This window comes from Callithrix jacchus, chromosome 1, assembly GCF_049354715.1.
Source record: "Callithrix jacchus isolate 240 chromosome 1, calJac240_pri, whole genome shotgun sequence".
Classification (NCBI taxonomy): Eukaryota; Metazoa; Chordata; class Mammalia; order Primates; family Cebidae; genus Callithrix; species Callithrix jacchus.
In genome coordinates this window covers 180,880,950-180,905,867 of record NC_133502.1, presented here as the reverse complement: position 1 = coordinate 180,905,867, position 24,918 = coordinate 180,880,950, and the positions used below count along the sequence as shown (strand labels likewise).

Genomic DNA, 24,918 nt, shown 5'->3' with positions numbered 1-24,918 from the left:
TAAAATGGTTGATCTTTTTGATTTAGATACTGCTTTTAGGTTTCATGTTGAACAGACATTTGTGCCAACCGTTGTTCCAGATACTGGCAGTATGGAGGAAACTTTTTTTTTTTTTTTTTTTTTTTGAGACAGAATTTTGCTCTTGCTGCCCAGGCTGGAGTGCAATGGTGCAATTTTGGCCCACAGCAATCTCCGCCTCACAGGTTCAAGTGCTTCTCCTACCTGAGCCTCCCAAGTAGCTAAGATTACAGGCATGTACCACCAGGCCTGGCTAATTTTGTATTTTCAGTAGAGATGGGGTTTCACTGTGTTGGTTAGGCTGGTCTCACTGACCTCAGGTGATCCACTAGCTTCCCAAAGTGTTGGGATTACATGCATGAGCCACTGTGCCCAGCTGGGAAACACTACTTAACCCTCTGCCCCTTGGAGCTGAGACACAACTCAAGGTGCTAATGTACCAAGTCCAGAGGTAACACAGGAGGAAATGTTTATTGATAACACTGGTAAAGGAAGAGGAGATAGTTTCTCATCTGCATTTGTTTTGTTTTTAAGTAACAGTGACCTTTGCTATGGTTTTCTTGAAGAGGTAGCAAAGGGTGAATTACATTGAACACAAAGTAATCCTAAATTTCTCTTTATACATCGGACTTCCCAGTTTCTTACTCATCATAGCAGCTGCTCTGTGTAACAGCCTTCCCATCCCCAACACATCCTATTCTGGTTCTTCTCTCCTTCTTACTCAACTAGTTGTCAAAAGATAAGACTTTCAGTTAAAATTTGAGCCTCAGAAAAACAGCAAATAATTCTTCAGTGTAAGCATTCACCTATGTTTTGAAGGATTTTTTTGTGTGTGTGTTTTCAAGGCAGATAAGCGGTGGGAACAAATTTTTCCTTTTTCCTATTTGTCAAAATAAATCTTTACATATACAGTAAGACTCTTCAAACATTGTTGAGGTAAATATTCATGATTCATTAACTTAATAGATATTTGAGTGCCCAGTATGTGCCAAGTGCTCTACAAGTGTGGGGGGTAAAGTGGCGAACAAGACAGATGAGGTCTCTACCCTCTGGAAGTGACCATTTCAGATTGAGATAAGGACTTGAGTATGATCTAGAACAAAGGGAACCAGAGCACTTCCTGGAGAGATCAGATAACCTCTGAGCAGATGGTATTCACACTGAGACCCAAGTGACTAGGAATTAACTATAGGAATTGTGTTCCAGGCAGAGTGAGGTGCAAAGACACTGGTTACAATAAGATTGGAGTGTTGGAGGAGGAAGTGTAATGTACAAAGGGACAAGTCTCCAAAAGAAAATAAGTGAATTGTTAATACTGTACATGACAAGATAAATGGTTTTTATAAAACTTGAGTCAGTGTATTTTCATAAATTTACTTTTAATCTTTTGATCAGTTTGTGCCCCCAATTTTAGCCATTGTTGAGAGTTGCTTTATTTTTCTTTTTTCTCAAGGTATTTTTGTTTTAGCAGGAGTTGCTTTATTTTCACTGGAAAGCACTAAATTGCTTAGAAGCCATTCACAAACCTATGAGGAATAGACACATACTTCTGATTTTATTTCCTGAGTTAAAAGATACTAAGATTTATTTCTTTCCGGACATTTTTGTAGTCTCAGCTTTTTAAAAACAATGAGCACAAGTTCCATTTTTACATACACAAAGTTTAAAATAGTCAGACTTATATGTGGCCTATTATAAAAAAAGAGTGGATTGGAACATTATTCATAGTAGCCAAAAAGTGAAAACAACCCAAATGTGCTTCAGCTGATGAATGGATTAGTAAAATATGGTCTGTTCATACAATGAATGGAATATTATTCAGCCATAAAAAGTGAAGGGCCTGGTGAAACCCCGTCTCTGCTAAAAATGCAGAAAATTTGCTGGGCGTGGTGGCGCTGCCTGTAATCCCAGCTACTCGGGAGGCTGAGGCAGGAGAATTGCCTGAACCTGGGAGGCGGAGGTTGCGGTGAGCCGAGATCGCGCCATTGCATTCCAGCCTGGGTAATGGTAGCGAAGTGGTGTCTCAGGCCTGCAATCCCAGCACTTTGGGAGGCCGAGGTGGGCAGATCACAAAGTTAGGAATTCGAGACCAGCCTGGCCAATATGGTGAAACCCCATCTCTGCTAAAAATACAAAAAATTAGCTGAGTGTGGTGGCATATGCCTGTAGTCCCAGCTACTCGGTAAGCTGAGGCAGGAGAATTGCTTGAACCCGGGGGGTGGAGGTTGCAGTGAGCCAGGATTGCGCCATTGCACTCCATCCTGGGCAACAGAGCAACACTCTCTCTCATAAAAAAAAAAAAAGTGAAGCTCTTGTGTTGACTAATGAACCTTGAAAACATTGTGCTGAGTCAAAGAAGTCAGGTACAGAAGATCACATATTATATGATTCCATTCATATGTATTATCCAGAATAGGCAAATATATAGAGACAGAAAGATGAGTAGTTGTCAGGGAAAGGAGGAGGGGGAATTGATTGGGACTGCTATAGGTATAAGGTTTCTTTTGGGGTGATGGAAATGTGGAATTAGTGGTGATGGTTGCACAGCATAGTAAATAAAACCATGGTACTAAAAATCACTGAAATGTACACTTTAAAATGGTAAATTTTATGCTGTGTGAAATACTCTCTCTATTTAAAAAATGTTACTTTAAAAAGAGAATACATTTGATTAGCAACAGGTTAATAAAGATGCCTAGGAAAACCTGAAATCTTCAGATAACTTTTACAAAAGATGAACCCCTTTATGATTGCACTCTGGAAGGCAAATGTGATCTGAAGGATGCCATAGCATGGTAAAACCCAACATTAGTTTCATTCTTTATGGTAAGGTTTTGTGCTTAGGTGCAGTTAAATCTATGTTTTGTAATACATGTAAAAGATCAGAACACCAGAAACTCTTGAGTGAAACGGTGGGTTTGTTAACCATTGACACTTCATTAAGAAGCCCCACCCTACCATTATGTCAATCACTGTCTTTTTCTTTTCTTCTCTTTTTTTTTTTTTGGAGACAGAGTCTTGCTCTGTCACCCAGGATGGAGTGCAGTGGCACGATCTTGGTTCACTGCAACCCTCGCCTCTTGGGTTCAAGCAATTCTTCCCTCTCAGCCTCCCAAGTAGCTGGGACTACAGGCACTTACCACCACGCCTGGTTAATCTTTGTGTTTTTAGTAGAGATGGAGTTTCACCATATTGGACAGGCTGGTCGAGTTCCTGACCTTGTGATCTACCAGCCTCAGCCTCCCAAAGTCCTGGTGTGAGCCACCACGCCCAGCCATAATAATAATTTTTTAAAGAGAATTTTCTCAGGGACACAAGAAAACCTAATTATAACCAAACAGTGTGTTTAGTCTATGTGGAAATGTTTTTATCAAAACATAATATTAAACTATTTGATCTGAAAAATATTTTTTTTTCTTTTTTATTTGAGATGGGAGTCTTGCTCTGTCACCCAGGCTGGAATGCAATGGCGTGATCTCAGCTCACTGCAACCTCCACCTCCTGGGTTCAAGTGATTTTCTTGCCTCAGCCTCCTGAGCAGCTGGAAATACAGGCGTGTCCCAGTTAATTTTTTACTTTTAGTAGAGACGGGGTTTCACCATGTGGTCAGGCTGGTCTCGAATTCCCGACCTTAGGTGATCCGCCCACCTCTGCCTCCCAGAGTGCTGGGATTACAGGCATGAGCCACTGCACCTGGCTGCAAATGTTAAATTACTAAATTATTAGGAACATCCAGTTTTGTAGACTCTGTTCTTAGTTACTGGGAAGAAAGAAAACTCAGACCTCCTCTGAAGATGAGGCCTAACTAGATATCTGTCTTTCCTGTCTGGAGTGGGAAGAAAAGAAACATAGTTTGCTTCTTTAGTGCTTTGTGAGATTGTTACATTGCCACTGACTTTAATACTTGGAAAACTAGCCGGGCTTGGTGGCTTATCTGTAATCCCAGCACTTTGGGAGGCCGAGGCAGGCAGATCACCTGAGGTCAGGAGTTTGAGACCAATCGGCCAAAATGGTAAAACTGTCTCTACTGAAAAATTGGCTCAGTGTGGTGGTGCATGCCTGTAGTCCCAGCTACTTGGGAGGCTGAGATGGGAGAATCTGTTGAACCCAGGAGGCGGAGGTTGCAGTGAGCTGAGATAGCGCCATTGAACTCCAGCCTGGGTGACAAGAGCAAATCTCTGTCTCCCCCCCAAAAAAAAATACTTGGAAAACCACAGTATATTTATCCCTGTTCATTGTATTCTAAATGTTCTTATGTTGAGGGTGCTTATTTTCTTTTTATTGTTTATTTTTTATAGCAGCTGACAACTTTTGAAAGGAGCTCGTTTACTAACCATCTGCATGATTTTACATCCTCTGAACCTAGTTGATTTTTTTTAGCTTTGATAATGCTCTGATGGACCACAAACATACACTTGTTTGCACTCTGAAAATTTATTTCATTTAGTCTGAAGCTGCTAGCTCATGTAGTTCATGATTTCTTAATTTCTTAGGTCCATATGAGTTATGAAACAGATGAACCTGCTGCATCAAATATAAAAACCTGTGAATTATGTAGTATATTGAGTGTGTATTTATTAGGACTTTTTACCTAGGTGAGTTTCTCTTTGATAGCTCTAGAATCATCAGCTATCATTAGTTGGTCATTATAGCTTGACTGTAAGAGATCCACGTAATCTCTGGCTCCTGGGTTGCTGTAGAAGTCAATATTAGGACAAAATAATTTCAAACTCAAAGTATCTGCCCTCTTTTCTCCAAGATGGGAACTATCTAGTATCTTCTAGGCACGCTCAGCTAAAGCCCATGTGATAAAATTTTATTAATCAATTTTTCTTTCGGTCTTTGTTGTACACACTAGGATGCATTTTAATAGCTTTATTAAGGTATACTATACCATAAAATGTACCCTTTTAAGGTGCGTAATTGAAAGGTTTTTTAAAGTAAATTTACGGTTGTACAGCCATCATCAAAACGCAGTTTTTGAACTTTTCCATTGACCTAAAACAATCATTTTTGCCCATTTGTAGTCATTCTCCATTTCTACCACTAGCCCCAGGCAAACACTGATCACCTGTCTGTCTGTATAAATCTGCCTTTCTGGAAATGTCATATATATAGAAGTGTACATATGTTGTCTTTTGAATCTGGCTCCTTTTACTTCATATAATCTTTTTGAGGCTCATCTGTGTTGTAGCATGTATTAATAGGCCCTTTTACTGCCAAATGAGATTCTTCTGTATGAATATACTTCATTTGTTTATCCATTCACCAATTGATGGACATTTGGGTTGTTTCCAGGTTTTGGTGATTGTGAATAATGCTGTGAACATAGAATGCACTTTTGAAGATGACTCTATGGAGTTGCCTTAGTGTAGGGTACTCTGGATGTAAAATTGGAGGATACAAACTGATCATGACTATCATGGACCAGAATCTGACCTCACTAGCAAATAATACAAATTCAGTACTGTTTTGTTCCCCTGTTCATAGCATAACCCTTGTGAGTCTTGATTGGTTAACCAGTGCAGAAGCAGCTCAGCACTAATAGTCTTTATTGTTAAGTTTCTTCAGAGGAACTGAAAGCCAGTTGTTGATTTAAATACTTAATGACTGTTACATGTAGAGAAAACCCTTCTTAGGGCCCAAAAGGTAATATGTTTGTTAGTGTTTTTTTTTTTTTTTTTTTTTTTTAAGGGAAAGCTAATATGACTTCTTTATACTAGTAGTCTTCTTCCTAAATCTGGAGTTGAGGATAGTGTTATTTCTTAGAAGATCCTTAAGGGTACTTCTGAGTTTGGAGCTTTAACAAATTGGGAGATGGATGCAGAGCATTTTATAAACTGGCAGGATGACATGTTGGTGAGAAATCCCTAAGGTTTGCAACAAATCTAGGTCCTTTTGGACTTGTGAGCTGATCAGGTTTGGAAGTAGCATTCTACCAGAGCCGTCCAAAAGTACCTCATGCACTGCTGGAAATGCTCCACATCTGTGCACAGCAGAGTAGCCAAGGTGGCTGTTGAGCATTGGAAGTGTGACTAGTTTGACTGAAGAATATAATTTTTATTTTCTAACATTTTAATTAAATGTAAATAACCAAATGTACCTAATGCATTCTGAATTGGATAGGACAGTTCAGATAATTTTTATTAAACTGTCACAAATCAGTTTTTAGTTTCTGTCACCTACATTCTAGATTCTGGATTTTACTGTTGCTTAACTTTGGAAAATGTTACTATTTAGCATGTCTTTCCAGAATGTTGGTTTCTTAATTTGCTTTTGCGCTTTGTATAGGTGGCACAGGAATGGCTCACCTCTCCAAATAAAGAGAATTTCTATCAGTTGCAAGTACGAAAATTTCCTGCCGATTATATAAAATACTGGGAGTTTGTGGGTAAGTTTTTTCTTACTTATGCAATTTGGAATATATGATATAATAACAGATTTCTAATTAAGAGGAGATAGCATTATTTGAATTTAAGGGGACACAAATTTTCTAAGCTAAATTTATGACTTCTTCAAATATGTTTAAAGTCTTAATGAGGATAGTTACTGGGAGAACTATGAAGATAAAATTCATGATTTTTTTCCACTCTGTAGTTAGAATGCTACAGGCTGGATTGTCAGTGGAGGCTGGGAATGGGAGAAAAGGTAAGTGGAGGGAATTGGTAGGGGTGTTGCAGTAATATAGTCTTGACAGATTCTGAGTAAATCTTCCTGGCATCTGTCTTTCCATTTCATGATTGATCTGAACCACATGCTACTCTTATGTCCAACTTATAAATACACCAAACATTCAGAACTGTTTAAAATAAAATGAATAAGTCCTCTTTTAACCCCAGCCCCCATCCATCCTACTCTGTAGATATGCTTAAGAAAACAGTGAACGTGTATATATTTTTGGGGAAAGGTACTACATGTTCATTGGAAAACATTTAGATGTCAGCCAGCCAATAAACATCACCCACAATTCCCATTATTCAGAGATAATTCCATTACCATTTTGGTGTATATCTTACTTCCAGACTTTCTACTTAACCCACATAGGGAGAGAGAGTGTATGTGATGTGGGATCATTTTGCTTATTTTGTGACATTTTTTATTCATTCAGCAAATACTGTTTTTATTGATTTAATAGTAGATGATTCTTGATGCAGGGTATGTAGCTGTGAAGAAAATGCAAAATTCCTACCTTTATGAAGTTTATATTTGATTTATTTTCATGTAATAATTATAATTATCTTTTCTGAGTTATTAAATAACAGTATACAGTATTTAATAGTTGTAGTTATCCCGTTGTAAGCATGTTCCATAGTTCATTTAACCAATCATTTTTATTTAGACATAAACATTGTTTCTAGTTTTCACTATTGCAAATACTCTGAGTAAATCCCTTTGCTAGGTCAAACCCTATGTGCATTTTAAGACTTTCAAATCATATTGTCTGTGCTTACCAAAAAGAATTCCATTTTCATTTCTGACATCAAGATATAAGGATGTGCACCTCTCTTGTTCACTAGTTTAGACCTTTTTTTTTTCCCCCAGTTCTGTATGTGAAAAATATATCCCATTTAAAGCTGGAGTTTTTGTCCCCAAATGTGACTGGTTCTTTATATTCTTGGGGTTGTGGAAGTAATTGCCTGTTTATGCCCTTCCTCCTTTTGTTCTGTCGGGGAATATTGTTTTCTTTTTAATTTGTATGCATTGCTACAAGTTTTTCTTCTAATTTCATTATTTGCTCTTCCATCCCCCACCTACCCCGCTAGACCAGGGTCTTATCATGTTGCATGCACATGCTGGCCTCAAACACCTGGGCTCAAGCAATTCTCCTGCCTGAGCTGCCAAGTAGCTGGGACTTCAGGGGTGTGCCACTGCTCCCGACTGCTGTTACATTTTTGACATGCAGTTTTTGATGCCAAGATAATTTTAATCTTCCATTACCATTTTGGTGTATATCTTACTGCCAGGTATTTAAAACTGCCCTATACTTATTTACAGTTTTATTATATAATTGACCCTTGGACAATGTAGGGTTTAGGAGTGCCAACCCCTTCCACAGTCAAAAATCTGTTTATAATTTGACTCCAAAAACTACTAATAGCTTACTGTTGGCCAGCTAACTCAAAACTTTACTGATAACATAAACAGTCAATTAACATGCAGTTTATATGTTATATGTATTATATACTATATTCTTATAAGAAAGCTAGAGAAAAACTAAAATCTTAAGGAAGAGAAGATATATTTATTCTTCATTAAGTGGAATGGATCATCATAAAGGTCTTTGTCATAGTCACACTGAGTAGATGGAGGAGCAAGAGGGGGTTTTGTCTTGCTCTCTCAGGAGTGGCAGAGACGGAAGAAAACCTCTGACTTGAAATCTATGAATTAGTGGACCTGCGCACTTCAAACCCATCAAATGTACATTTAGATGCTATAACCACAAAGCAGAAAGAAAGCAGGTGTTTCATGTCATTTGCACACATGGTTTAATAACAGTGAGCCATTTTTAATCAGGGAATAACTGTCCTAAAATCCAAGTTCCTAAGTACCAGTCAAGGAGCAGCCTCACAAGCAGGCCTTTCAAAGAATAGCAGGCCTGCTATGTTAACTCTTTTCTGTACAGCATGTTTTAAATCATGCTACTGTGATCATCCATGAATCTCTTAGTGTTCTTCTGAAAGCATTTTTGTTCAGTTTATATCCAGAAGTAGATTGTGGAATATTAGGGTGTGTATAAGTTCAACTTCAGTAAATAATGCCAAGCCTATTGTACAAAATTATATTCCACCAGCAGTGTATGAGAAGCTGCATTGTTTCACGTCTTCAGCAATACATTTGTATGGGTTGTTTTGTGATCTTTAGATATTGGGCTGTGTGTATTGAGGGTGTTTTGTGAATTTTTTGTAATGTCCTCATTAGGGAGGTTGGGCCTCTTTTCATGTATTTAGTAGCTGTCTCAGTAACCTGTTTGGGAAAGTGCCTGTTCAAGGCTTTTCTTCATTTTCTGTTGTCTTTTTTAAAATTGATTTGTAGGAGTTCTTTATATAATCTGGGTAGAAGCCATTTCCTCACTTTGACTTGCATTCTAACTCTTAGTGATGTCTTAAAAATTCCTTTTTCATTCTTTTTGAGAATTGCTTATTTGAAAATAGCAAATACGTCAGTCTTTTATTGTTAGTGCCTTGTGTCTCATTTCTTAAATGAAGAATAAGAAATCTTTCTCTGTTACAGATTACAAATCACATTCTCTTGCCTTCCTTTGCCCCCACCCCCATCACCCATGGATCAGGATCTCTTACCTTATAGAACAAAGGTTAGCAAACTACAGCTTGCAGATCTACCTACCCCATGTGTTGTTTTTCTATTACCCTTGGGTACGATTTTTATGTACTTTTTTCTGCAGTAGGATATTCCTGCATGTACTTTTTTCTTAAATTTAGAGCTGGGGTCTTGTGTTATTGCCCAGGCTGATCTCAGACTCCTGTGTCTGAAGTGATCCTCCTGTGTCATCAACCTTCTGAAGTGCTGGGATTACAGGTGTGACCCACCTGCCCAGCTGGTTTTTACTTTTGTTTTGTTTGTTTGTTTGTTTCTTGTTTACATTTTTAAAGCTCTAAAAAAAAAAAGAAGAGCATGTAACAGACATTATGTGTGGGCCCCAAAGCCTATCTAGCTATTTACAGAGGAAATTTGGAAATTTCTTTTTTTTCTGGAGACAAAAGTCTCACCCAGTCACCAGGCTGTACTTCGGTGGCGTGATCCCAGCTCTTTGCAACCTCTGCCTCCGGGGTTCAAGTGATTCCCTGCCTCAGCCGCCCAAGTAGCTGGGACTACAGGGCATGCGCCATCCTGCCCAGCTAATTTTTATATTTTTAGTAGAGACAGGGTTTACCATGTTGGCCAGGATGGTCTCGATCTCTTGACCTTGTGATCCACCCGCCTAGACCTTCCAAAGTGTTGAGATTACAGGTGTGAGCCACCGCACCTGGCTGCTGGGAACACCTTTTCTAGAACATTTGTTGTTTTGTCTGTGACTGAGGCATGGGGGATGGGTTCCATCCCCGCCCCCCCCAAGTGGAGGTCTAATTATCCCAGTACTATTTATTGAAAGACCCATCTATGCTTCACTGCACATGTGCTTCACATGCTATATTTGTCCTGAGTCTAGAGTCCACTTAATGTCTGGGAATCCTTCTGCAGTCTGTTGTTCTTCAGATCATTTGCCTAACCTTGTGCTCATATCACATTGTTTACTTAATCTAGCTTTATAAGAAGTTTTGGCCGGGCACGGTGGCTCAAGCCTGTAATCCCAGCACTTTGGGAGGCCAAGGCGGGTGGATCACGAGGTCAAGAGATCGAGACCATCCTGGTCAACGTGGTGAAACCCCATCTCTACTAAAAATACAAAAAACTAGCTGAGCATAGTGGCACGTGCCTGTAGTCTCAGCTACTCAGGAGGCTGAAGCAGGAGAATTGCCTGAACCCAGGAGGCGGAGGTTGCAGTGAGCTGAGATTGCGCCATTGCACTCCAGCCTGGGTAACAAGAGCGAAACTCCGTCTCCAAAAGAAAAAAAAAAAGTTTTAATACTCATAGAGCAAATCCTCCTACCCTTTTCTTTTTTTGTTGAGATGGAGTCTCGATCTGTCGCCCAGGCTGGAGTGCAGTGGTGCAGTCCCAGCTCACTGCAACCTCTACCTCCCAAGGTCAAGCGATTCTCTTGCTTTGGCCTCCTGAGTAGCTAGGACTACAGGCGAGTACCACTATGCCCAGCAAATTTTTGTATTTTTAGTAGAGACCGGGTTTCACCATGTTGGCTAGGATGATCTTGAACTTTTGGCCTCAGTGATCCGCCCGCCTTGCCTCCTAAAGTGTTGATGTGAGCCATGGTGCCTCTCGTCCTCCTCCTTTGCTCTACTTTTTGAGTGCCTTGGCTATTCTTGGCCCTTTGTATTTCCATGTAAATTTTAGAGGAAAAGAAGTGGAAATTTGGGAAGAATTGACATCTTTTAATACTTTCTAATTAATGAATAAGGTTGTATGTCTTCAATTATTTAGGTTAAATTTTTGCAGTGTTTTAGTTTATTGTGGAGAGGTTTTGCCTATCGTCTTTGGTTAGTTTGTCATTTGAAACTATGTTAGTGAATATTTCTAAAAAATAAGAACTTAAAAATAACAATCATACCTAAAAACTTACCAATAATTCCTTCATATCAATCAATGTTCAAATTTTCAGTTATAACACCTTTTTTTAGCTTGTTTAAGATCCAGATTAGTCCACCCAAAGACATTGGTTGATACGTCTTTTTGAAATAGAATTCCCTTGTTTTCTTCCCTTACAATTTTTTTTTTTTTTTTTTTTGCTGAAAAAATTGAGTTAATTTTGTAGAGTTGATCATGGTCTAGATTTTGCTGATTGCATCCGCTTGATGGTATTTAGAATGTGTCTCTGTCCTCTGTGTTCTTCCTTTTTTTTCTTTTTCTTTTTTTAATAAAGATGGGGTTTCACCACGTTGGTCAGGCTGGTCTTGAACTCCCAACCTCAGGGGATCTACCCGCCTTGGCCTCCAAAGGGCTTGGATTACAGGCGTAAGCCACCAGGCCTGGCCCCCTATGTTTTTCCTATAAATTGATAGTTGGATCTACAGAATTGATTCAATTCAGGTTAAATTTTTATTACTTGTTTTTGGCAAAGCTGTTTTATAGTTGGGGATATGTTCCATCAGCAGCAGCAGCTACATGATATCTAGTTTCTTTTTCTGATAATTGCAGCTGTTTGTACTTAGTCATTAATTCTGTGAAGGAGGCAAAATGGTGATAATTTAATCATTTCATGTTAGCTGGAATGCTTCTCTAGAGAGAAAATTCTCTACTTCTATTTGGTTACTCATTAGTATAGTTTATTATTATTTTTTTTTTATTTTTGAGACAGAGTCTCACTCTGTCGCCAGGCACCAGGCTGGAGTGCAGTGGCACAATCTCGGCTCGTTGCAACCTCCGCCTCCTGGGTTCAAGCAATTCTCCTGTCTCAGCCTCCTGTCATTAGTATAGCTTATAAAGAAAAGGCAGAATAAATACTTAAATCTTCATCACTTTTCAAAATAATGAGTTTAATTCATTAGTGGGCCAGGTGTGGTGGCTCACACCTGTAATCCCAGCACTTCGGTAGGCCAAGGTGGGCAGATCACCTGAGGTCAAGAGTTCAAGATTAGCCTGGCCAACATGGCAAAACCCCATCTCTACTAAAAATACAAAAATTAGCTGGGTGTTGTGGCACAAGCCTGTAATCCCAGCTGCTCAGGAGGCTGAGGCAGGAGAATCGCTTGAACCAGGTGGGAAAGGATGAAGTGAGCCAAGATCACAACACTGCACTTCAGCCTGGACAACAGAGAGAGACTCCATCCCAAAAAAAAAAAAAACTGAACTAAACATATTAGCCATTCATTTGGGGTTGTAAAAACCTATTTTGAACAAAAAACTCAATAATGAAAAGATATAGAAAGAAATGTTAAAAAGGAAAAGGACACAAAAGTGGCTATTATTGCAAATGAAAAAACAGTAACTCGACAGTGGAAAAGCATGAGATACCACCTCAACGAAGTGATGGAAGTTAGTATTGCCAGCAATGAGATTTATCAACATCGTGTGCCTCCCGATCTGACAGCCGGAGAAGAGCACAACATTACTTCTATGTTTCTCTTAACCAAAAATGCAAAACCTGAATTTGACTTACAAGGAAATATCAGAGAAACCCAAATGGAAGGACATTCTGCAAGGTAACTGGACAGTACTCTTTAAAAACATTTAGGCTGGGCTGGGCGCGGTGGCTCACGCCTGTAATCTCAGCACTTTGGGAGGCCGAGGCGGGTGGATCACGAGGTCAAGAGATCGAGATCATCATGGACAACATGGTGAAACCCCGTCTCTACTAAAAATACAAAAAATTCACTGGACATGGTGGCGCATGCCTGTAATCCCAGCTACTCAGGAGTCTGAGGCAGGAGAATTGCCTGAACCCAGGAGGCAGAGGTTGCGGTGAGCCAAGATTGCGCCATTGCACTCCAGCCTGGGTAACAGGAGCGAAACTCCGTCTCAAAAAAAAAAAAAAAAACATTTAGGCCATGAAAGACAAAGAAGAATGAGGACCAATTTGTCCTAGACTGAAGGAAACTAAGAAGACATCACAACTGAATGTGATTTGTGATCCTAGATTGGATCCTGGAGCAGAAAACAGACATTTGTGGGAGAACTGGTATGATATGAATAAGGTCTAATTAGCTCTTAGTTTATACCAACATAAAACCCTGGTTTTGATCATTGTTCTGTATTTATGTAAGATGTTAACATTTGAGGAAGCTTGGTGAAGGTCATAGGAACTCAGATTTTTTAAAAGTCTGAAATTATTTCAAAATAAAAAGTTAATTTCTCCAAGGCAAACCGAACTCCACAGGATTCTTTATCACCTTACTCCATTCCATGCAACTCCCTTCTCCCATAACGAGGGAACTCTGCCTCCTAACAGCAGCTTTCTTACACATTAGCTCTGTTTTACAATACACAAAATCATTTCAGAACTATTACTACTAGGCCAGTTCTACAACTAACAACAAATTTCACGAATTTTGGCTGTTCTTGTTGCCTGCGCTGGAGTGCAATGGTGCAGTCTTGGCTCACTGCAACCTCCACCTCCTACGTTCAAGCAATTTTCCTGCTTCAGCCTCCCCAACAACTGGGATTACAGGCATGTGCCACCCCACCTGGCTAATTTTGTATTTTTAGTAGAGATGGAGTTTCACCATGTTGGCCAGGCTGGTCTCAAACTCCTGACCTCAGGTGATCCACCCACCTCAGCCTCCCAAAGTGCTAGGATTACAGGTATGAGCCACCGCGCCCAGCCAAGGCTACTATTTCTAAAAGTACTTGTATCACTGTATTTTTTTTCTTTTTTTGAGACGGAGTCTTGCTCTGTCTCCAGGCTGGAGTGCAGTGGTGCAATCTCGGCTCACTGCAGCCTCCACCTCCTGGGTTCAAGTGATTCTTCCACCTCAGCCTCCCGAGTAGCTGGGACCACAGGCGCGTGCCACCATGCCTGGCTAATATTTTTGTATTTTGAGTAGAGATGGGGTTTCATTGTGTTGTTGGCCAGGATGGTCTCGATCTCGACCTTGTGATCCGCCCACCTCGGCCTCGCAGAGTGCCAGGATTACAGGTGTGAGCCACTGCGCCCGACCTCAACTGCATTCTTAAGGGTTGCTTTTTAAAATACAACTTTGCTGATTTAATTGTTCAAAACTCATATATATGTAAAAAGTATACTCTAGCGCTATCAGTTCCATTTATTTATTTAGAGACAGGGTCTTGTTATGTTGCTTTGGCTGGAGTGCAGTGACTATTCACATGTGTTATCATACACACTACAGCCTCAAACTCCTGGGCTCAAGTGATCTTGCCTCAGCCTAATGCATAGCTGGGACCACAGAGGCACCGGCCACTGTTCCCAACTCTTTTTATTTATTTTATTATGTGTATGCATTCAGAATTGTCATTATCTTCTGTTAAACCACAATACTCCCTTCTTACCTCAAATAAAGCTTTCTGGGCCCGGCATGGTGGCTCATGCCTATAATCCCAGCACTTTGGGAGGCCGGGGTAGAAGTTTGAGACCAGCCTGGCCAACATGGCGAAACCCCATCTCTACTAAAGATACAAAAGTTGGCTGGGTGTGGTGGCAAGCCTCTATAATCCTAGCTTCTCCTGGAGCTGAGGCAGGAGAATTGTTTAAACTCAGGAGGCAAAATAAAGTTTGCAATGAGCAGAGATCGGCCACTGCACTCCAGCCTGGCTAACAGAGCAAGACTCTGTATCAAAAATAATAATAGAATGGGGTGGAGCACAGCCACGCTGGTACGTCGAGGGGAGAGGCAGCCGCTGCGATAGATGTGTTCCTTATGATCTGGCGCCACAAGACCACCATCTTTAGGGACACCAAGGAGTCCAGCACAGTGTTCAAGCTGAAGCACATTATTGAGAGCATCCTCAAACAGCCGCCCAACGAGCAGCGGCTGTACAAGGACGACCAATTCTTGGATGATGGCAAGACACTGAGCAAGTGTGGCTTCACCAGTCAAACAGCACGGACACAGGCCCCAACCACCATGGGGCTGGCCTTCTGGGCAGATGACACCTTTGAGGTCCTGTGTATCAAGCCATTCTCCAGCCTGCCCGAGCTGCCCAATAGGATGAAGCCCCAGGACTCGGGAAGCAGTGCCAATGAACAAGCAGTGCAGTGAGGACCCCTAAGAGGCCCATTCCCCCCAGTAAAAGAGATTTGGGAGTCAAAAAAAAATAGTAATAATAAAAATGCTTTCTGCTTTAATGTCTATTTAGTTTGATATTAACAGAGCTAAGTTTAAGTTTTCTTTTATATGGATATGCATGCTTATCTTTTACTTACATGGTTATCTTTTACTTGCATTCTAATCCTTGTTTAGGTGAATTACCCGCTAACAGCATATAGCATGCCCAGATTGGTCTTGTGAAATGCCATTTTCAACTAAAATAAAGCAAGGCTCCTTAGAAAACTGTAAGTTTATATACGGAATAGAAACAATATATATGATGAACTTGGAACATGCTGTCATAACAGACAGCCCCAGAGCCAGCTAGAAGAAGCTGACTACAATGGACTGAAACACAAGTATACCCAATCCATGCACTCATAGTTCTTTTTTTAAGCTTACTTATCTATTTACTGTTTCATCTTTCATTCAGTTTTGGCTATGAATGAATGAAGTTGCTATTGAACATTAATGTACAAATCCGAATGGACATACGTTCTATAGTCTCTTGGGTAAATAAAAACGGAGTTGGCATGTTTAACTTTATAAGAAGCTGCTAAACTTTCTCGAAGAAGTATACCATTTTATATTCCTACCAGCATTGTATGAGCATTCCACTTGATCCATTTCCTTGTCCAGTTTTTGTTTTGTTGGTGCTTTTTGTTGTTGTTTTATAGACGAGGTCTTGTCATATTGCTCAGGCTGGTCTCAAAGCAGTCCTCCCGCCTTGGCTTCCCAAAGTGCTGATGTTACAGGTGTAAGCTACTGTGCCCAGCATTGGTGTTTGTAATTTTGATGATTCAAACAGGTGTGTATAGTATGTCATTGTGGCTTTAATTTACATTTGTAGAATGGCTAACAATTGTTGAGCATATTTTTACAGATTTACTGGTAGTGTACATATCTCCTTCATGTATCTTTCCTCCATTTTTAGTTGGATCGTCTTCTTTTTACTTCTCATTTTTCAGTTCTTTTTATATTCTTGAGACAAGTTATTTATCAACTTTATGAATTGAAAATATTTACTCTTAATCAGTGGACTGCTTTTTAATTTTCCTAACAGCATCTTTCAAAGAGCAAAAGTTTTAATTCTGATGGCATCCAGTTTATCAGTGTGTTTTTTTTTATGGTTCATGCGTTTTTGTATCCTAAGAAACATTTACCTAACTAACCCACGGTCACAATTTTCTCCTCCTCCTTATTTCTTTTTTTTCTTCTCTTTCTTTTTTTTTTTTTTTTTTTTTGAGACAGAGTCTCGCTATGTCACCAGGCGCTAGGCTGGAGTGCAGTGGCGCAATGTCAGCTCACTGCAACCTCCGCCTCCCGGATTCAAGTAATTCTCCTGCCTCAGCCTCCTGAGTAGCTGAGGGACTACAGACATGTGCCACCACGCCCAGCTAATTTTTGTATTTTAGTAGAGACGAGGTTTCACTATGTTGGCCAGGATGGTCTCGATCTCTTGACCTTGTGATCCGCCCGCCTTGGCCTCCCAAAGTTCTCCTCCTCCTTTTTTCTAAATTTTATAGTTTAATTTTTGTGTTTATGTTGATGACCATTTCAGTTTTATTTTTATATATGACATATGTAAGGATTAAGGGGTGTTTTGCTTTTTTAAATGTGGAAGTCAGGTGCAGTGTTTCATGCTTGTAATCTTAGCACTTTAGGAGCCCAAAACAGGAGGATCACTTGAGGCCAGGAGTTTGAGAACAGTCTGGCAACATAGCAAGACCTTGTCTCTACAGAAAAGTAAAAAAAAAATAGCTGAGCATGGACTACACACACCTGTAGTCCCAGTGACATGGGAGGCTGAGGAAGGAGGATTGCTTGAGCCCAAGTGTTCCAGGCTGCAGTGAGCTGTGATCATTGCCACTGCACTCCAGTCTGGGAGACAGAACAAGACCCAGTCTCTAAAAAATATAAAAACACTAAAAATAGGTGTTCAGATTGAGTGAACCTTCTTAAAAAACGTAGTTTTCTCATTGTCATTCAGTAACTTGGCACGTTCATCAGAATATCAGTGGACCTTGATTGCAGGTGTGTTTTTAGACACCGTGTTCTGTTTTCTTTATCTGTATAGCTGCCTTACACCAATACCATAGTCTCTTATCATTGCTTTATAAAAAATACTGAAATTGGGTAGTTTAAGCCTTCCAGTTTTGTTCTTTATAAAAAGAAATTTCTTTGTATTGTCATCAGTTTTAGAATCAATTGGTCAACATTTATAAACATGCCCGCTGGTATTTTTACTGGGATTGCCTTGACTCTAAAGATTAATTTGGGGAGAGCTGACATTTAACAGTATTGAGCCTTGGGCCTTGAACTTAGTACATTTCTTCATTTATTTAGGCTGTCTTCAGTTTCTCTAAGCAGTGGTTTGTATTTTTCAGAGTATTGGGTTAGATTTAGCAGTTGGTACTGAACTTTATTCCAGTGCTTTCTCTCTTTTCCTAGTCCCACTTAGTTTACAACCAGCTTTTCCTACTTGTTTCAAATGTATAGAAGTTTCAAAATTCTCATATGTACATGACATACAGTCATGTGTCACTTGATGGGGATATGTTCTCAGAAATGTATCAGGCAATTTCATTATCATGTTGATATTGTAAGAAGTAAAAGTGTACTTACTTCTAACAACCTAGGTGATGTAGCCTACCACACACCTAGGCTGCTAACGTGTACAGCATGTTACCGTACTGAATACTACAGATAATTGTAACATGGGGAAGTATTTGTGTATTTAAACATAGAAAAGATACAGTAAAAATATATTATAATCTTATGGGACCACTATTGTATATCTGGTCTGACCAAAACATCATTATATAGTGTATAACTACTTGGATCTGTTTCTGAATTTTCTTTAGGGGTTTTGAAAGTTGGAAACAAATGAGAGAATCTCAGTTAAAAACCAGAATAAACCTAAAGGAAAGAAAATTTATTTGCTACTTTTCAGTATTATGATTTTTATCTACTTTGGCCTTATAGCAGTTTTAAAGAAAACTTTATATTATATAATTGATATTTTTTAGTACTTTAAGATTTTGATTAGATTAGATTACCATTTTAAAGTATATGCAGAGTCCACTAGTGCTGTATATTTTTGAACTTAATACAAGGATTTAAGTTAATCTTATTTAAAATAATTCTGTTTGAGTTAGATAAATTCTGATTTCTTATTGTTTCATAGTTTATCTGGAAGAATGTGAACTGGCTAAACAACTTTATCCAAAGGAAAACGATTTGGTGTTTTTAGTTCCTGAGAGAATAATCGAAGAGAAGAAAGATACAGAGGGAAATGACATGCAAGATCTCCATGAATATCATTGTGGTTATGTTCATAAATTCCGCCGCACTTCAGTCAGTAAGTAAATAATGAGGCATGGACAAGAAAATGTCAGATACAAGCTCATCTTCTAATTTCCTTCTGAATTGTGTATATCAAGTATATTTGATGTACATTACCAAACATGTTTTTGCTATGTGATTACTTGCCATTCAGAGTCTCTTTTCTAGGTTTTCTAGACTTACCTGGAAAAGATCCCATATTTATTTTTGTAATGTTCTATCCTTTTGTTATATTTATCTGTCATTGTGTTTGCTATAAAGTGGACCATTTGCAAACCATCTTTTGTTTCTTAAATTACATTTCATCCTTGGTTTTGTGGCCAATCACTAATGAGATGACCAAACATAAAACTCACTGTAAGGCAGCTTGAAGAATCTGCTTACATCACTTCCATCCACTATATGTCTCTCCCTAGGTAGTATCATAACAAAAATGTTAACCTAAATTTAACAAATACCTGACGTATGCTAGACAATGAGACTTGTCCGTCTAATGTATACTTATAATCTTCCCCAGAGCCCTAAAGGGTAGTAGAAATGATTCCTTGCTCATCAAGAAACCATGGCTCAGGGATGTTAAGTAAGCTATTCAAGGCTGTCATCAGTATTAAGTGGTAAGGCCAGAATTGAAAACTACTTTTGTTTGACGTTCTTTTTCTTATGCCAAACTGCCTTTCTGGCATTGGTAACTTTCTTAGTCTTAGTTATATGAAGAGAATAACATTATTTCATTATTTCGTCTCCTTTTTACATATCTTAAAAGTAGCAATAAAGTGTGTCAGCATTATACTGCATTATAGCAGGTGTACCATGTTTATTTGTGTGATCAGGGCTTATTCTGTAAACATAGGATGCGTTTAGAAGAGTTGCAATGAGAATTGATGGTTTACTCTGTGCTTTTGGCTCTTGCCAAATTTATAGTTCTAAGGCAGTCTCCTTCCCTGAACTCCTCATAGATCAAAACCATCTCTCTTGGTATCTCCATTTGGAAAGTGTTCAACATTTCAATCCCGCTAGGCCAAAAGCTAACACCTGATTTTCTGCCTGACATCTGCTCTTGCTTCATTCTTTCCCATCTTGTTAATTGGGGCCTCCATTCGTTCAGTTACTTAGGCCAAAAACCTTGGAGTCATCCATGATCCTTCTCTCACACCTCACTTCTAATTTGTCAGCAGATCTGATTGACTTTTCCTTTGCAATATATCCGAAATCCAGTTCCCACCTCTACTATTACATCCTGGTCCAAGCTATCGTTAACTTTTACCTAAATTACTGGAGTAACCTTGTAAGTGGCTTTTTGTTTCTATACTTCTCTCATTGTAGTTATTATTTGTTCTGAGGTAAGTATGAGTGGTTCTTTTAGTTTGTGAGATAGAGCATGTTATTTTCCTACGCAGAGTGCCCTGTGACTTCCTGCCTGATCCTAAATAGCATTCAGAATCATTATTGTGATCTGCACAGCCCTATAAAATATAGCCCCATTTTACTCAGAGTCGCCAAGCATTCCTCTCCCTGTTTTTCCTGCTAGCCATATTAGCCTTCTCCTTATTTCTAAAATATTCCTGGCACGTCTCTATCTTAGGATCTTTGCAGTTGCTGATTTTCTGCATATAGCACTGTTTACCCCCTGCTAAGTGCATACTCCCTTACTTAAAGTCTCTGCTCAAATATTTCATCAGGAAGACTTTCGCGGACCAGCTTATCCACCTCCATCCACATCACTTCCTCCCTTTGTCTGCTTTCTTCATAGCACTTAGTACCACCTGACATGTTTATTTGGTTGTCTGCCTCCCTTTTCTAGAAAATAACCTGCTGGAGGACAGAACATTACTGGGTTCAGGAAGCAGTCTATAAATATTTATTGGGTAAATTTTGTAAATAATATCCCAAAATATGTTTAAAATACCTAATTCTGTATAATCTTTTAAACTGAAATTACTTTTTCTCTTTCTTGATGATAGTGCGTAATGGAAAATTTGAGTGTTACCTTTCCATCCAGACTCAAGAGAACTTTCCGGCCAATTTAAACGAACTTGTGAAGTGTATTGTAATCAGTTCTCTGGTGACTACACAGAGGAAGTTGAAAGCCATGTCTCTGTTGGGTAGTCGGAACCAACTGGCTAGAGCTGTTCTGAATCCAAACCCTATGGACTTCTGTACAAACGATTTACTAACTACAGCATCTGAGAGAATTGTGAGTGTTGATTATATGATAGTAGATAGTGTCATGTCAGGATGTTAATGTCATGTCAGTATGTTAAAGCATCATATTTTTTAGCTGCTATATATTCCTACATGTCTGCAACAAAGACATGTTCACGGTGAACACAATTTAGTGATCACTTTAAAATTGCGAAGTATGCGATTAGCTTACCGCAGAAAAAGATACAGTACAGGAAGAGTCAAAGGTGCGCTGGAAGAGCAACATTAAAATGTTAGGTCAGCAGCCTACTGCCTGCTTAATGTGCATTAGGTGAGAAGTCTCAGGTTTAGTGGTGTTAAAAATTTACATTTGAATGATTGATGGAGAATTGGCTGTTATTGTTGGAAATGCAAGGATGAAGTTGTCATCTGAACATGTGAAGTTGTGTATACACGCTAGGAAATTAACACAGAAATGCAAAAGGAAACTAATATTATTTGTATACTGTAGCTTTCATGTGCATTATCTCAGTCTATTCTCATCTTTTAAGAAATCCTAGATTTAATGAGTAACAGAGTCCAAGGCTTAGTAGGAGTGTAGTGACCTAGCTTGTAAGTGAAAGTGAAGCTTAGACCCAGATCTGACCCTGAAATCCATGCTTTTTCCACTATAACACATTGTGTTAGGAAATAAATAGTTTTGGAATGTTTTCACTAAGGAGAAAATTAAAGAAGGAATAAAGCGGAGTAAATAGAAGAAACGTTATAAATTAGTGAATGCAGTTTATTGTGATTATCTTTGTAAGAATCAGAAATAAAAATGCAGTTGTGGTATTTTTAAGTACTTGAAGCCTCAGACAGTAATTAGTAAGTAATTAGCTTTCTTTCCCATAGTGGATGTGTTTTTTTTAGGTTAAAGGTCACTTTGGTGTTTGTGTCTTGGCTGACCATAACCAAAGCTTTGACACATTAAATTTGAACAGGTCTTTTTCATGGTCTTCCTTTCATATTCCACTTTCAATCTATAAATGTGTTTTTTATATAGATTGCCTACTTAAGAGAGTTCAATGAAGACCAAAAGAAAGCAATAGAAACTGCATATGCTATGGTGAAACACTCACCGTCAGTTGCCAAAATCTGCCTGATTCATGGACCACCTGGAACAGGAAAATCAAAAACTATTGTTGGCCTCCTCTATCGTCTACTGACAGAGGTTGGTATGGGTGAAGGCACTGATGCTGTTAACTAGATGCATCATTTCACTTTACTTGAGAACTGACATGTAAATAAGTATTAACATGCCTTTTCCTCTTCACTTTGTGTATATTTTTTATGTTGTGTGTAACTGTGTTAGAGAAAGGGGTGGCAGAAGGAGGAAAGGTTATGAGAAACAGAGGAAGAAGACTATATCTTATGTGAAACAAATCGTAAGGAGTAGAATGATAGTCTTCAGGCTTCGTTATAGGTCACATCTACAGCTGTGAATGCTGGGCTACAATTTGGTTGGATTGCGGGGTTTTTTTTTTTGAGACAGGAGTCTTGCTGTCACCCAGGCTGGAGTACAGTGGCACAATCTCGGCTCACTGCAACCTGTGCCTCCCAGGTTCAAGCGATTCTTCTGCCTCTGCCCCCTGAATAGCTGGGATTACAGTTGTACACCACCACTCACAGCTAATTTTTGTATTTTTAGTAGAGACAGGGTTTTGCCATCTTGGCCAGGCTGGTCTTGAACTCCTGACCTCAGGTGATCCACCTGCCTTGGACTCCCTAAGTGCTAGGATTACAGGTGTGAGCCACTGTGCCTGACCTGGATTGAGTATTGATTAAATTAAGTGAATGATAAATTAAAGCTCAGAGCAGTTATGACAGAATTTTTATGCTGGAGTAATTTTAATACCAATGTAAGATGTAGATGCTTTTATTTATTTTTAACTTTATGAGAACTTTCAAAAATACATGGAAGTAAAGCCAAACTGTAAAGCTATGTAACAGAGCTCACCCATATTTTTTGTGTGTTTGTTTGGTATGTGTATGTGGCAAATTGTAGAACCAGAGGAAGGGGCATTCAGATGAAAATTCCAATGCCAAAATCAAACAAAACCGTGTCCTCGTGTGTGCACCTTCCAATGCGGCTGTTGATGAACTCATGAAAAAAATTATTCTTGAATTCAAAGAAAAATGTAAAGACAAGAAGAATCCTTTAGGTATGACACTTCTGTGGATTTTTAATTTGTTTTTGTTTTCAGTGTTAAGTGTGGGCAATTTTGAATGACAAAGGAAAGAGCAAGCCAGTCCTGGTAATAGCTTCTACTTGAATCTGTGGATTGTGAGTTCATTTAGCAAGTATTTCATTGAACATTTACCCTGTGCCAGGTACTGAGGTTTCAACAGTGAAGCCTTCAAGGAGACACACAGCCTAGTAAGGAAGTGGACAGGTCAGTACAGAGTGATAAGTTCCATAGTTGGGCTAAAATGTGGGGTGTTTCAGATGCCTCAGAGGGACCCCGAGTCAGTTGTGTGAGGGTTAGGAAGAAGCAGTTAGGAGTTAGCCACAGCCAGTAGAGGGATAGGGGATACTTAAGCAGAGATTGCCATCAAAAAAAAAAAAAGAATCAGGGCAAGAGAACCTCAGATGGTTCATGAGGTTCCTAGAGTATTAGGTGGTGGTGAAAGATGAGGGTTTGAGTAAGCACAGGTTTATTGAAACGGTAAAAATAATGATTGATTACAATTACTTAGTATTTATTATGTATCAGTAATTCTCAAAATAATCCCATGAATTTGGGAATAACCCTACTATTTGTATTTTATAGGTGGGGAGACTGAAGCTTAGAAATGTTAAATTCACTAGAGGGATAACTTTTTTCAGTAGAATTTACATAATAATGAAGAGCATTACAACAGATGATTCAGGGCACTAAAGTGAAGATGTGAAATTATTTCATTTTATTTAGGCTAACACTTGCTCTTCATATCACTCGTATTTAGTAGTATAGTTATGGCTTTGTATTTGACTACTTTGCCAAGCTCATATGTCTCATCTTCCCTACCAAATTTAATTTTCCTTAAGGATACCTAACAGTACCTTTTAACAAGATTTAATTTATCAGACTCCAAATACAGTGGCTTAAATGTAACAGAAGTTTACTTCTCTTTTTTTATTCAAGAGCCCAGAGATGGGCAGTTCAGGACTGGTACCAGAGTCACTGGTATGACGACTCTCCCTTAGAGAGTCCTTGGAGACCCAGGCTCCATCTGATTACTCCACCATGTGGGGCCTGCATGCTTTAGTGCACCTGTGATCAGAATGGCTGCTCCAGTTCCAGCAAGCATGAGGAAAAGATGAAGAAGGGGCAGAGGGAGCATACTAGCCATGTTATAAGGAAAGTTTCTAGGTCCTGCCAATAGCACCTCTGCTTATTTTCTTTTGGCCACACCAAGGCATAAGATAGGCTGGAACATGTCATCTTTATTCTGAGGGATCACACACATTTTTCCATATATTACATATGTATTACCTACATGTAAAATTCATTTGCTCTTAAAACATAACAGTAAGTTGTATGGTGGTGCATGCCACCATACCCAGCTGATTTTTGTATTTTTAGTAGAGATGGGATTTCTCCATATTGGTCAGGCTGGTCTCGAACTGCTGACCTCAGGTGGTCGCCTGCTTGGCCCTCCTAAAGTGCTGGGATGGCCTTGCTAGCTTTTATTAGGTAGAAGTGATAAGTACTTGCCTTATCGGGTTGTTAGGAAGAATATCTGAAATAATGTATGAGAAGTTTGTGGTGTAGTCCCTGGTGTCTAGTTAATTGGAAGTTCATATTAGCTTCCTTCTCTGATTATTAATATATTTACTTAGAAATAGAGACAGGATTTATCCGCGGTGTCCTTATTAGTCCTTAAATGTGATTCTTATCAACAGGAAACTGTGGAGATATCAATTTAGTACGACTGGGTCCAGAAAAGTCTATTAATAACGAGGTTCTAAAGTTCAGCTTGGACAGCCAAGTAAACCACAGAATGAGTAAGTACTGAATGTGGTCTATGCTAATGTTTCCTCTATTTGTTTTG

General features: G+C 39.1%; 1 protein-coding gene and 1 pseudogene across 26 annotated transcripts in view; both read left to right on the top strand.

The window, feature by feature from the left end:
* SETX (senataxin) overlaps positions 1-24,918 on the top strand; it is an 88,374-nt gene that overhangs the window by 35,902 nt on the left and 27,554 nt on the right. For 24 of the 26 annotated variants that reach the window (XR_013519780.1, XR_013519778.1, XR_013519792.1 and 21 more), the window contains exons 11-16: positions 6,310-6,409; positions 18,542-18,715; positions 20,661-20,893; positions 21,887-22,054; positions 22,889-23,045; positions 24,770-24,871. Coding sequence is in view for 21 of the 26 variants with exons in the window: in XM_035261106.3 (XP_035116997.2) it covers positions 6,310-6,409; positions 18,542-18,715; positions 20,661-20,893; positions 21,887-22,054; positions 22,889-23,045; positions 24,770-24,871 (934 nt within the window). In the remaining 5 variants the exon portion in view is untranslated. Of the gene's footprint in view, positions 1-6,309; positions 6,410-15,507; positions 15,600-16,031; positions 16,163-18,541; positions 18,716-20,660; positions 20,894-21,886; positions 22,055-22,888; positions 23,046-24,769; positions 24,872-24,918 lie in introns of those variants that run through there. The other 2 variants (XM_078330369.1, XM_078330379.1) reach the window with 2 other exon arrangements.
* LOC103795385 (elongin-B pseudogene) lies at positions 14,824-15,437 on the top strand (annotated as a pseudogene).